The 15,108-nt window shown below is 37.9% G+C and overlaps 1 protein-coding gene across 1 annotated transcript in view; it reads right to left on the bottom strand.

The window, feature by feature from the left end:
• LOC150079425 (uncharacterized) overlaps positions 1 to 15,108 on the bottom strand; it is a 227,770-nt gene that overhangs the window by 104,161 nt on the left and 108,501 nt on the right. The window contains exon 13 of the mRNA XM_090383066.1: positions 392 to 527. Within this exon, the coding sequence (XP_090239192.1) occupies positions 392 to 527 (136 nt within the window). The remainder of the gene's footprint in view (positions 1 to 391; positions 528 to 15,108) is intronic.

Genomic DNA, 15,108 nt, shown 5'->3' with positions numbered 1-15,108 from the left:
AAAACAAGGAATACTCAAAACTAAATTTAAACTGTTATGTTTGTTTGTTATTTGGATTTTAGGAGCATTAGCAACTAAGGCCATATTGCTCCGGGGATATGCGGTGGTCATTCCCTGACCTTTCCGCATCCTCCGTATTTGGTGGTCACGGGCTCGAACCCCGGTCTAATCAAGAAGCGTGTGCTACGCACTACTGCTCCTGCCCACCTGGCTACGGAGGCGCCTAAATTTAAACTGTTTTATATAAGGAAAGAAGAGAATCTTTAAACAATTAATCACAATTAATTTCATAATAAATAATATTTCATAATACATTCAAATAAAATGAATAGAGTGATCAAATGTAGATATGAATATTGACTAACACAACAAAAAATCATTTAGAACTCACTTCCTTGTTTAATCCTTTGCAATGGTGGCTCAGACTTACTTCTGAAATTTTTTTTATGAGAATTCTTAGATTGCAAAGTAAACTTATTGGGTATCGGAACATGATGATTTCTGTAGTATTCTGAAGTCCGTCCTTGCTACATAAATATAAAAATAAAAGAATACATTGGTATTATTTTAGGAAAGGACAAGAAGGATAAAAATTATTTAATAATAATTCATTAAAATTCTAATTAACCATTTTTTGAGTAAGCATGTACATGTATTTTTGGTTCAGTGGAGTATACATATTTTCCATTTGGGGGTTATAAATATATACATGCATCCATGCATGTACACACACAACACACAATTTTCATGTGTGGACTTCCTGTGGTACATAAGTATACATATTTTTTTATGATAATTTCAAATAATGTGCCTGTTTATGTATGAATTGACTAGAAATATTCAAGTAGATGCTACCATATCTTACCCGCATTTCCAAGTAATTATAGACTGTTTATAACAGATTACAGTAAGAAAATATCTAAAAATCAGAAGTAAAGCTCATACCCACTTCAGTATCCAATTTGGACTTAAAAATTCTCTGGATTTCTGATCTATAAGTTGATGGAACTGAATCAAGTGATATATAAAGTAACCGATGTCACCTTCCCTTATTTCATTTCTTTTAAGAATTTATCCGATCCCTCCTCAAAATTTAGATAAACTTCCAACCACAACAAGAGTAGGTGGGAGTTTATTTCAACAGCCAATCACTCATTGACTAAAGGAAATTTTTAAGCATCTAGTGTACAATTATCCCCTCTTAATTTAAATTTGTTTTCTTGTGCATGTCATGTTATTAAACATAAAAATTCCCTCAGCATTTAGTTTACTCAAACCTTTCAAGGCCTTAAAACACCTCAATCAGGTTTTCCTACAGATACTTGGTTTCCAAGCAACCAGACTCATTCAATATAATAATCTATCGAATACACTTATCTTCTATCTATATGCTTGGCAATTAAAAACATTATCCCTCATCTTCCTCTGTCAAGTCTATTCCTCCTGTACACATTATACATACCATATTCAAATTCTGCATTCAGTAAATCAGAATTACACCATTTTTCTGATATTCCTACAATATCTGCATTTGCTGACCTAACCAGTAACCCAAATTCATCAAATTTATTAACTACATTCCTAGCACTATTTGTGCAAACACATGAGCATCTAATTTTCTATGTTTGCTGTGATTTTAATGTATACATATGTAGTTGCTTATAGCAATGCTTTCTCTAGGAAAATTATTTCCTATTTTAGCTTCCCATCCATTTACAATATAGTTGCCATTGGTATAACTTTCCACCAGCAGTAAGGCTCTTTCTCTTCTGAAGCCACAAAACAACTTTTGTGTGAAGTGCTACTCTGACCCTAACATCAGATTAATGCATATATGTATTAGTCCTAGTCACCCATAACAAGTAGTTTCCCTGTACCCTTAAGTCAACTCACTGATATTGCAAAGACCTTTGCACCACCTGAATTCAAATGTATTCCATCTCTACAAAACAGGCTTCCTATAAGTGTAGAGCATACTGATAAACCCTCCCCTCAAAAAGGTATGATATTGCACAGTTCCTCAGGTCTTGAGTTAATCCATAAGGCTTTCAGCATACAGTTCCTTCAATCACGCATGAGAAGAATTACAGACACATATATACACATGTACATCCCGACCTAACTCAGAATTTTTTTCAGAATGGTCCTTTGTTTATCCAACAGATCGCCAGTTTGCATGCAATTAACATCATTAGGTCTCACATAAATAATAATGCTCTCTTTACTCCTATTAAAAACTGACAACCTGTTCGTAACATCATCAGGTTTAGCTTCTGACAAATATACCCTGGTTCTAGTCTTATCCTTATTACAAAAAATGTTACCTTTTTCACTCACTGTGTCCTTCTGAACTAGAGCAGTCTGCACTTGATCATTCTTCCCTGAGACCTGAATGGGAGTGCAACTGACAGATCACTAGATACTTCAATCTCTGTTAAAATGCATGGTGTTTTAGTCTCTAAGGTTTTCAACCTTTTTTTAATAAGAGCACCCCATAAGTAATTTATTTTATTTTGTGGCAGCTCTACTCAATTTTCTTCCTGTTAGATCCAATTCTCTCTGTGTTTGTATATATATATATATATCTAATATTAAAAAAAATATGTTATATGATAGCTATTACAATAATACAACTATAAACAAAATTATAATTCATAATACAAATTATATATACGGTGGCAGACTAAAAAACTGCATCACCTTAAAAAAAAGTAACATTTGTAGCAAAACATATAAGATATTGTTTGATTACAGTCATTTTGTTTGTCGCAAAGCAAAGGTATTGCATCAGATAACGTTTCTAGTGCATCAGACAGTAATTGCAAGGTATTGCGTTAGCTGTTTCTATAAACATGGCGTTGGAAGGGTATACATGCGTATTAGTATTCTGTTTTGCGGAGGTGTAAGCATGGCTCCATATGTTCAGTTGACACCAAGGAAAAAAAGTATAGCTGTTGCTCTGTCCCAAGAAGAGCATTCTATATGTGCTATCCCTGATAAAATAGGCTACCACCAGTCAAAAGTATCCCAGGTGCTGAAATTAAAGCGTGATGTGAAGAGAAGACCTGGATCAGGCTGTAAGAGAGTGACTACACCTTCCCAAGATCGATATTTGAAACGGTTATGCCTTTGTAATTGCCAAGCTAGTGCTCCTGATCAAAAACTGGACTTTGAGATGGCCTCTGGTGTTGAAACAAGTGCACAAACTATCCAAAGATGTTTTCGGAATGTGGTCTGCATGCCTATTGGCCCAAGAAGAAGCCTTTGTTGACCCAACAAATGAAAAAAAAGCGACTTGCTTGGGCTAAAATGCATGTTTCATGAACAAAAGAACAATGGGACACCGTCATCTTTTCTGACGAATGGAAATTCAACCTGCATGGCTCAGATGGGAAGCGATAGGTCAGAAGACGAAAATTGGAGGCATACCATCCTGACTGCATAACATCGACTGTAAAGTTCCCAGCCGGTCAGATGGTCTGGGGATGCAAAACAAGCAAAGGGGTGGGGAAAATTAAGTTTATTAATGGAACAGTGAATGCAAACACCTACACTGCTATCTTGGGAGTGCCCGAAACCCGTTATTAGGGATCACCACATAGACGTCCATAATTGCATTTTTCAACAGGATTCAGTGCCTTGCCACACAGCAAAATTGGTAAGTTTTATGCTATTTAGATTCAATGATGAGTTTGTCTCCTTGTCACATAAGGCTTAAAACATACTTACACCAATGTCTTCCCTCATTTTTCTCCCTTAAGGTGCAGTCATACTTCAGAAATGCTGGTATTACATTGTTAGACTGGCCCAGCAACAGTGCAAATTTGAACTTTATTGTAAATTGCTTTTACATAATGTTGTCTAAAATTGCTCAGAAGAAGCCAACAAGTAGGATTCAGCTACAGGAGAGCATTGTAAGGGTGTGGTGCCATGAAATTGGGCAATCGTATATCCAGAAGTTAATTAACTCTATGCCAGATCGTTGCAAGGTTGTAATTGCAGCTCAAGGAGGAACAACAAAATATTGAGAACTTATTTTTCTGATTTACAGTACGTAATACTATTACATTAACTTGTCATTTCAGTTTGTCTGGGTGTCATGATTGCCATTTCTACTTATATTTCCATTAATTATGCATTTTACCCTTTGGGAAGGTATTTATGGCAATTAGGTATACTAGGTGGAGCCTTTTTATTGGATGTCATTCACAGAGATATATATCCCATCTAACAGGTGCATTTTGAACATTTCTGCAGCCCACAATGCAGTGCAAAACACATTATTTGCAAAATTCACAAGTGATGCAGTTTTTTTGTCTGCCACTGTACATATAATAATTTTATTCTTTATATAGAGGTACTAAATAAACATCAATTATAGATCACAACAAAATTAAAAAGACACTGTTCACCTTTTTATAATGAAATAAAAAAAAAAAAAACAAAGTTAAAAAAAAAAAAGTTTAAGTAACAAACCCAATTTACGTGGTACCTCTGGAATGTTGTTGTGGCACCCTGGATGAAAACCACTGCTCTAAGGCATCCATCTGCTTCTTCAGTAATTCAATTTCATCAAGCAATGCACCAAGTGTTATGTTAGGTTTAGTTTTTGATTGGTACATTTCTTATATCTAGCAGAAACCACAAGACAGTCATCAGTTAAACTAGAACTGTCTACTACATTAATTTGGAATACATGCTGCCAGTTGTAGAAGAGATGAACTTGTGATCAGGAGAATCTCCAGAGCTATTCCTGTTTGAATCATGATATCCTCAGACAAAGTATTTTAAATGAAGCAACCATTACTGAGGTAAGATTTAACTTTACAAAATATTACAGAATTAACTTTACAAAATATTTCAGTAGTTAAAAAATATTAACGAAATTAGGAAGATTACTTCTTAACTTTGTTAATGAAATTGCTGAAGTTAAACATAAGGAAGGCACCTGGGATGGATGGGATCTATCCAGTTATATTAAAGGAGGCAGCAAAGGAAGTAAGCAGGCTCTTAGCCATGATTATGAGTGCAACCTTGGACTCAGGGGTTGTCCCTACAGACTGGAGATGTGTAATTGTACCCCCAATTCACAAACGGGGATCGAAAGGTCACATGAGTAATTACAAACCTGCTAGTTTAACTTCTGTTCTGGGGAAAATAATGGAGTCACTGGTTAATGAAGGATTGCAGGATAATCTAGACAAGACAGCAGTAATAATTCAGACACAGCATGGGTTTGTTAAGGGGAAGTCTTGTCTGACCAATTTGATTGGATACTATGATATGGTCAAAAAGGAACTGGATAAGAAAAATAATTTTGATATCATATACTTGGATTTCAGGAAATCTTTTGATACTGTTGCACATGGAAGGCTACTACAGTATTAAAATTGGAGCAATATGGCATTAAGTGCAAGTTGCTACAATGGATAAAAGGATGGTTGAGTGGGAGAGGACAGAGTGATAATTAATGGACACTACTCTTCACAGGCAAATGTTATTAGTGGAGTTTCCCAGGGGCACGTGTTGGGCCCATTGTTGTTTTCTGTATTTATCAATGATATTGATGAAGTTATATCAGGCTTAATGTCCAAGTTTGCAGACGATATGAAGGTTGGCAGGTTTGTTAATGACACTAATGTCAGTGCACTACTGCAACAGAATCTAGAAATTTGAGTAGGTGGACTGAGAGGTCGCAACTGAAGATGTTAAACTTCAGTTTAACATTGACAAATGCAAACTACTGCATATGGGTAACAGTAACCCCAGAGTAACATATCAACTGTGTGGTACTACACTAACAGTGGTAGAGGGCGAAAAGGACCTGGAGGTAATTGTGCAGTTAGATATGAAGTTTTCTGAGCAGTGCAAGAGTAGCTCATGGGATCTTGTTAATGTTATGTAGGTACTTTGCTAGCAGGCATAAGGAGGTGATTATCACCTTCTGCAAGGCAATGGTCAGGCCACACCTTCAGTATTGCATACAGGTCTGGAATCCTCATTTTAGGAAAGATGTTGAGCTACTAGAATGAGTACAGAGGAGGGCAATGAGATTAGTGAGTGGAACAAAGAGTTGCTTCGCAAGATAGGCTTAAGTTCTGAAAATTGCAGCATCTGGAGACTATGCACCTGTGAGGCAATCTGATTGACGTGTATAAGGCCTTGAATGGTTTGAGCAAGCTCAACGCTGATGAGACTCTTCCTCTTGCCCAGATTACAAACCTGAGGGCACATAAATTCAAATTGAGGAAAGACAGTTGTAGTATAAATGTGTGGAAATTTGCCTTTAGCCAGCGGGTGATTGATTGCTAGAACAAACTTCCATCTGTTGTGAAAGTCGACAGCTTAAATAAATTCAGAGCTGAACTAGACAATTTTGGAGTGAATGGATGGGTGTAACGGGAAGGATTTTTTTTTGGCTGATGCTTATATATAAGCTTGCTTTCTTGCATCATGTGAGTCTACAAATGCTAACTTAGTTACTGTACTAATATGAAAATTGAACTTAGTTAAATAAGATATTGACATCTTTCATAGAAATATATGTTAGATACTTGTATCTAAAGATAACGTTATAACCACGTTTCCTTTTTTTTTTAATATATTTAATAAATTTTCACATACATTTTTCATTTTTATATAATTTAAATACACCGATGAGCCAAAACATTTTGATTAGCGAGTCATGCAAATCGAAGCAACTGCAGGTGAACTATGCTGCGTGTGAGAGTCAGGACACTGTATAAAAAACAACTGATACAGAGCTCCATTAATCAGTGTTACTTTTTAGCGACTTAAGTGAGTTAAAAGGCCAAATTGTAATGGCCAGATGACTGGGTCAGAGCACATCCAAAGCGGCACAGCTGGTGGGGTGCTCATGGTCAGTCGTGATTAGTACCTACCGAAAGTAGTCTGAGAAGGGAAAAGTCACGAACCACCAGCGAGGTTCTGGACGACCACAGCTCATCAATGCTCGAGGTGAGCAAAGGCTCTCTCTCTTGGATGGTACATGGCAACAGAAGGGCGACTGTGGCACAACTCACCAGTAATTGGAATGCTGGTGACGGGAGTAATGTGTCATAACACACAGTACATTGAATCCTGCTGAAAATGGGGCTGCATAGCCACAGCCGTTCTGAGTGCCCATACTAACCACAGTTCACCAGCAACAACGACTACAATGGGCATGCGAGCATTGAAACTGGACCTTGAGTGATTGGAAGAAGGTCGTCTGGTCCGAGGAATCACGTTTCCTGTTACACCATGTGGATGGCCAGGTACGTGTGCATTGTTTACCTGGGGAAGTGATGGCACCTGGATGCACCATGGGACGAAACAAGCTTGTGTTGGCAGTGTCATGCTTTGGGTGATGTTCTGCTGGGATACCCTAGGTCCAGTCATCTATATGCCAGGCACTCTGATGTCTACCACCTACCTATACATAATTGCTGACCAGGTACACCCTTTCATGGCAACGGTCTTCCCCTCTGGCGGTGCCATCTTTCAGCAGGATAATGTGCCATGCCACACCACCCGGATTGTTCAAGACTGGTTTGCAGAACATGAGGAAGACTTCCAGGTATTGCCCTGCCCTCCAAATTCCCCAGACATCAATTCCATCGAGCATCCGTGGTTTGTGTTGGAACAGCAACTCTGATCTGCAGCATCTCAAACACGGACCTTACAGGAGTTAAAGGATCTGCTGGTTACGTGTTGGTACCAGATACCACAAGACACATTTAGAAATCTTGTAGCACCCAGGCCTCACCGGGTACAAGCTATTTTGGCTCATCAGTGTAAATATATGATAAATCTGCACATGATGCCAGAATAATGTTCAACAGAGCCCATGAATAATGTCTAAAAGTTATCAATATTTAAAAACTGAAAAAATGTAGGGCATTATTTATAAAGATCCTCGTTAAGCAATAAGAAAGAAAGATTATTGTTGAGGGTCCATGAAAACATTTTCAAGCCAAAAGTAATCTGCAAAAAGCTTTTCAAGCTAAAAGGGGATCCTTATATCACTAATTATTTGAGAACTGCTGCTTTCTCTCTAACTGCTCAGTAAGCTTGCTTCCTTGTATAATTGTCACTACTAATAATCTGTTAACATCCATTTCAGTTATGCCAGTTTTGTCATTGATGGATAACATTAAATGCTTGTGTTGTGGGCATTATTTTTAGAATAGATATCATATGATACATTTCACTCAGTCATAAGTATAAAAAGCAGAATATACTATAAGACGACCTTAGTTGCCTCAATCATAATGTATTGTATTTAAAAAGATTTTAAAAAGAACTGAATAAGAATGTAGCTATTCTTCACTTCACTGTACTGAATGCAATCACTATAATAATTCTTCACAATATTATCAGCTGTGTTTCCATGAGAGCAAAATTTTTTGCCCTTAACACATTTCAAACAAACAGAATTCTGAACACACTTTTTCATATCATAAATAAATTACGAGGGGGTATCAAAAAGTTTGTACTCTTATCTAGAAATAATAGCCCTAGAAATGTGAAACTTCCCAGGAACTTTAATCCTTTTCTATGTACTCTCCATGTAGAGTAACACATTTCTTCCATCTATGGATCAGTTGTTTAATGCCTTGATCATAGAAGACTGCACTTTTTGCCTGAAACCATGATTCCACTTCATTGATGGCGTACTGAGACGAATCAAAGCGGCATCCACACAATGGTTTCTTCATTTCTCAAAACAAGGTCTGATGGTGCTAGGTCAGGAGAAAGGGTGGGTGCTGCAGTAGTTTGAAGCCACACTGGGCAATAAAGTTAGTGGTGATGGCAACGGCCGTGTGAGCTGGTGCATTGTCTGCCAGAAGACGGACACCTTTGATTAACATTCCACGCCTTTTACCTTCAAAGTATCGTGTAACTTTTTCAAAAGATTTCTGTAGTATTCTCTGGTAAGTGTGATTACCAAGGTAGGTAATCCATCAGGATAACTGCTTTTCTGTCCCAAAACATGGACATCACCTTCTTTGCAGATGGAGTGGTCTTTGCCTTTTTGGGAGGTGGGGAGAAAGTGTGCTTCCACTGCTTTGACATGTGTTTAGTGTCTGGATCAAACTGGTACACCCAGCATTTGTCATTTGTCACCAACCGATCATAAAAGTTCTCAACATCCGCATTACACAAATCCAACAGTTGGCAAGAACATTGCTTCTGCGAAGGCATCAGCAATCTTGGAACCCATCTTGCGGAGACCTCCTTAGACATGTGCAGATGGTCATGTAAAACACCTGTGGATGTTGATGGCCTTCCTTCTCTTGGTTCGTCAAAGATGCTTGTAGGACCACACTTGAACTACAGTTTCCACTTTTTTACAGTGTCATAGGATGGACAATTCTGCCCATACACAGCTTTCATTTCTTCATCAATTTCCTGAGTTTTCTTGCCCTGCAAATGCAGGAACTCTATCAATGCTTGATACTCTGCTTTTTCAGCCATAGCATACTTCTTTAGATTCCGGGCTCCACTTCTGGTGTACGATCCCCAACAGGAATGAAATTTCACTTAGTGAAATTTCATTCCTGTAGGTGTATTGAATATGTAGACAACTTTAAAAATAAAAATGGCATCTTCCTGCTGATGTTTATCTAGGTCAGGGTATGAACTTTTTGATACCCCCCTTATATAGTGTAATTTCCATCTCATAAATAACTTATAGTGTAACAGGCAAAACTATATCCATATTGTTGTGCAATATTTTTGTTGATACTGCACATTGGTATTTTATTGATTACTGATATTGCTAAACAAAAGAAAGTCTAGTTTTCTCATTAACTGCAAGTTATGTTTGCATTACTGTTACAAATTAACCCCAGGGGCTCACATCTGGTGAGTATGGGCTTGGCACACCCAGGGTCCTGAGCTGGACATAATCATTCTTCTCTCTCTCTCTCTCTCTCTCTCTCTCTCTCTCTCTCTCTCTCTCTCTCTCTCTCTCTCTCTCTCTCTCAGGGATAACTTAGAAATTTTTTTTGGCTGGTGCAGCATAAGCCTCAGGCTTCCGTGCATCATATGGCTAATAACAATAAAATATTTTAACTGATGTAAAATAAACTGATACATGTACGGCACTTCATTAGCATTATCTGTTATTTCCTTAATTGGTTCAGATAATCAACATTTTGGTTGATCCACTTTCAGCTAATCAACATCCACTGCACTTCAAAATCACAGTGCACTTTAGAGTGTGTGATTATACACTTTCCATGTAAAAGGATGAAGACCATATGTTATTCTGGAAAGGTATTTTAACCCCTTTTATGTGTGAGTTTGTGGAATGCAGATGAGCTTGTAGTGATGAGATATTGTAACACATATCTCAGCAGTGAGACTTGCAGCAGTGAGTTTTCCAAACAGGTGGAAATAGGACAGAGATTTTTCAATGATGGCATGAGCTCTGTGGAGTTAATTCTTTGTGGAATTTTGAAGTTTTGTAACATTGAATAATTTTGTATGCAAGTGTTTTTAAATATTAATTTGTTCTTATTTTGACCTGACTGATCAATGTTAGAGTGAAGTTATTATCAAAAACCCAATCAGAATTTTAAAAAAGTAAAAAAAAAAATCACAAAAAAATAAAAAAGCTCAGTATTACTCTTTTTTTTTCTTTTGCAATAATTGCATTTCATTTAATTGGCAGTCACAGATCATATACACTTTTCTTTTTTTTTTTTTTTTTTTTTTTTTTAACACGTATTGTGCCAGGTTAAGGTAAAGACATGAGTAATGAGTTAATGTCCTTAATTTCTGTAGAGTTCGCTTCTGAACTTCTGTAAAATTTTGCAAATTTAATTTCTTACATTTCATAGAGTTTGTTGCTGTAAGTTATTTTATTTTTGGATTTTGTAAGTTTTAATTCCAATAGCAGCTTAATTTCTTCTCTAATATGCTGCTGTAGAAAACAATCATCCAATAAATCCACAAAAGTCTTGCTAGTGTGTGAGTGGCCAACCACAAGTTCCAGTCTATATCTGGAAAGTTAAAATTTTCCATTATAAGACGATCTGATTTACTGGCCCATTCTATTTCTCTGTACAGCTGTTTGTTGTACTCAGAGTCATTAGGCTTATAACACACCCCTGCTTTAAACTTTGCTTTCCCAATGCTTATGTCACACCAAACTGATCAACACTGCTGCACTGCCCACCCACGTCAAATGGACACACTTCCTTAGATTTTATGTGTTTATTGACTAACAGCATGACCCCTCCTCCCTTTCTGTACACACTGTACTCCCCAAATTCCAATTCTACATTACTTATATCTGTGTGACACCATGTCACTGATATCTCAACAATATCTGCCTTTGATATAATCCCCACACCTCATAATACAAATTTATTTACTATAATCCTAGCATTACTGTACATGCAAATATACATGCACCTATTCTTACTCTTAGTTACCCTAACACAACTCATGTATTTACTTATTCCATGACTCTCAGCAGCGCTTGAAATCCCCAGCACCTCACTTTCCAGACTGCTGCTCATTCCAATAGAAGCAGTGCAAGAATCACTTTCACCTGTCTATGGCTACTGTCAATCTATTAGTCTGTGGTTCCCCTAACCTAGCAGTTTTCTGACCCAACTAACACTGCCTCGATAGCATCATCAAATATTCTTGCACCCTTTTATTTAAGTGAAGGAGGAGGGGTTATGCTGTTAGTTACTGTTTATCTAGGTGGTAGATGACATCAACCAGCGCAATACCACCACTTTGCTTATTAGAGGCTTGAAGTGGTGGAACCCATGTTTAGTCTCCAGAGCCAAGTTCCAGTCAAACCTTCCCCATTTCTTCCATCATGCCATATAACTGATGTATTTTGAGGTTATGATGAACATCATGGCGAGATCCAAACGTCCTTACATTTTGAGGTACAGCTCTAAAATTGCATTCGCAGGCTGGCCACTAGTTAGTACAACGGACCAAACCTATCAGTAACTCTCTGGGAGGCTTCTGGATCAGCTAGTGTATAATTTTTTTTTTTTTTTTTTTTTTTTATGAAAACCCCAAACACGAAGGTATCAAAACCTATAGTACTTAGTACCGTGCATGGGTTGAAGGAGAAGTATGGGGGAAGGGGGATGCTGGAAACTTTTCTCTAGAGACTAAACATGGGTTTCACCACTTCAAGCCTACATAAGCAAAGTGGTGGTATTTCACCGGTTGATGAAGGTCATCTACCACCTAGGATTGTCCGGTATTCCTGTAGGCAAACGAACAATCTGTGCAAGGCCATTTGCAACTGCAATCTTGCTACCTCTACTCTGCCAGATAGTGACTGGAGGGAGTCTGAGTAGTGTGTATGCAGGGGGCATTGTCGAGGCCATGTTATGTCAGGGATCTGGGTATATTCTTACCATGTGTATGCCATATCCAAAAATTTCATTACTTCATACATCGTGTCCTCCCTCACTTTTCTTACAATTGAATACACCATGAATTGTCAAACTAATAGAGCAAGCTTATCTGCAAAAAGATTTAAACCTCCCAAACACTTCCTAGTCCATTTCACAAATATAAGTGGTCTCAGTTCTAATCTCAACGATGCCCATTTCCACCTGCAGTCTGTCAAACCTCATGTACTTTTTCAGACAGAATCTCAGGTATCAGTTGATGCAACCACTATCATCTCAGCTGCCAAAATTATTCGCTGTATGATTCCTTTAGTCTCAAAGGTGGTACTTATGCATATGTCTGTTCTGATATTCCCTGTCAAAGACTTGGTAATTTGGAATCTCCTCTTTTTGATCTTCTCTGGCTAAAAATCTCTCTATCTCATTCTGTCAAATTCAACTGTTGTCTCTACTGGTCTCCCAACTCCACTAATCACTAGGAGCTCTTTGACTTCCTCTCTTTGCAACTTGACTTTCTCTAGTCTAACTTTCCTAACAGTGAGGTAATTTTCCTTGGTGATTTTAATGTTCACAACTCCAACTGGCTTCCATTCCCTAGTCACACAGACCCAGCTGGTCGAGATGCTGAGGCTTTTGCAATTACTAATGACCTCGCACAGATTGTTCATTTACCCTACCAGAATACCAGACAACATTAACCATACAGCCAACACGCTTGATCTTTTTTTCACAAACAACCCTTCTAAGTACACAATCAAAGTGAGCGGTCCTTTAGGCACCTCAGATCGCAACTTGATGATTGTCTCTTCTTCAATGGAGCCTTTATGTCATGGCTATTCCCAACCTCGTGTTGTTTGGCATTACAAGAATGCAAATTTGGATGGCCTGTGAGAGTTCTTTTCTTCTTTTCCTTGGTTGGATTAGGTTTCAAAACTTCTGATGTCAACGTTTGCTCAGATTGTTGTCAATCCAATTATTCTTGTAGGAATGGAATAATTTATTCCACACTCAACTTTAAAATCGCATCATTTATCTAAACAATGTTTTTCCAATAAATGTGCTAAGGCTGTTCAAGAGAAGAATGTTGCATATTGTAATTGGTTTGTTTCCAATATTTCAGTTTAATTTTCTGCCTACACCAAAGCTCAACAATTGTAAAGCAGTTATTAATCAGTCCAAACTAGATTTTGAACAGGCTAAGAGTAGAAAACTTGCTTCTTGCCCTAATGGTAGCCGAGCATTCTGGTCTCTTGCCAAAGCTATTGGCCGCAACTTTTGCTCACCTCTGTCAAAACCAGATGGTTCTATTGTCACTTCAGCCAAGGATACAGCTGACCTGCTAGGATCCCATTTTCCTTCCAACTCGTGTATTAATGATTTTGGAAAAACACCTCCCACCATTCCCAACATGCTCGATTCAATGCCTGCTGTGGTCTTCCATCAAAAGGAGGTCAGAAGGATTTAGACGAATCTTGATGCTAAGAAAGTTCTAGGTCCTGATGGTATTTCTCCATTTATTCTCAAAACCTGTGGTTCTGAACTTACTCCTGTTCTTTGCTGCCTGTTTTCACTTTCTTATTCCATAGGTGTTTTTCCTTCTGCTTGGAAATTTGCTCATATCCAGCCAGTTCCTAAAAAGGGTGACAAATCCCTTCCGCCCAATTATCATCCCATTGCAATTACGTCAACTCTTTCTAAAGTAATGGAAAATCAATTACCTTCTGGCTATGTTACCCATTTATGAACAAATTTGGTGAAACACAAGCAGTTGCTCCTGACATCTCAAAGGCTTTCGATCGTGTTTGGCAAAAAGGTCTTCTAAACAAGCTTCCATTTTATGGTTTGCCAACTGTTTTTTGTAATTGGTTATCCAGTTTTCTCTCTGATCGCTCACTGAGGGTGATGGTATATGGCTCTTTGTCTTCTAACTTCTCCACTAATGCTGGTGTTCCCCAAAGTTCAGTTCTTTCCCCCATTCTTTTCCTCTTGCATATTAATGACCTTCTTCCATTAACCGGAAATTCTATCCATAGTTTTGCCGATGATAGCACATTGCCTTCTACTTTCCAAATGGAGAAATCTTGTCCTGCTCAATCAGCTTCAACTTCTTGCATGTCCACTACCAATTCCTTAAATACCGATCTCCAGGTAATTTTCCAGTGGGGCAAAGACAACTTAGTTGATTTCAATCCTTCTAAAACCCAGTTGCGTCTTATATCTCGCAAAAAGGATTCTTCAGCTCCTATGCTTATCTTTGGTGACACTCCGTTTTCTAGGCAAGATTCTTTTTGGAAATTAACTTGACTTCTAGTTTCTCTTGGCACAAGCAGATTACAAATATTGCTTCCTCTGCATCTAAAAAAACTTGGTTTTCTCTTTCGCTCTCAGAGTTACTTTTCTTCCAAACAGCTGTTCACTCTGTACAAATCACAAATCCACCCTACCATGGAATATTTTTCCCACATCTGGGGCAGTGCCCCCAAAACCTCTCTCATGCTTGAAGATTCCATTCAGAAGAGGGCAGTTAGGTTAATTAATCCATTCAGAAGAGGGCAGTTAGGTTAGTTAATTAGGTTAATTAGTTAACTCTCTTTCAAAACAATCCAAACACGTGCAGCCACCAGCCAACATCCATTTACTGTCCAACTTCAAACTCACAGACCCAACTTTTTATCTTCCTCATTTAACTGCTGTTTTTGGAACAACC

Source organism: Mastigoproctus giganteus, chromosome 10 (assembly GCF_048544385.1).
Source record: "Mastigoproctus giganteus isolate SK-2022 chromosome 10, ASM4854438v1, whole genome shotgun sequence".
In the NCBI taxonomy this organism is placed as follows: Eukaryota; Metazoa; Arthropoda; class Arachnida; order Uropygi; family Thelyphonidae; genus Mastigoproctus; species Mastigoproctus giganteus.
This window is presented reverse-complemented; position numbering and strand designations above follow the sequence as displayed.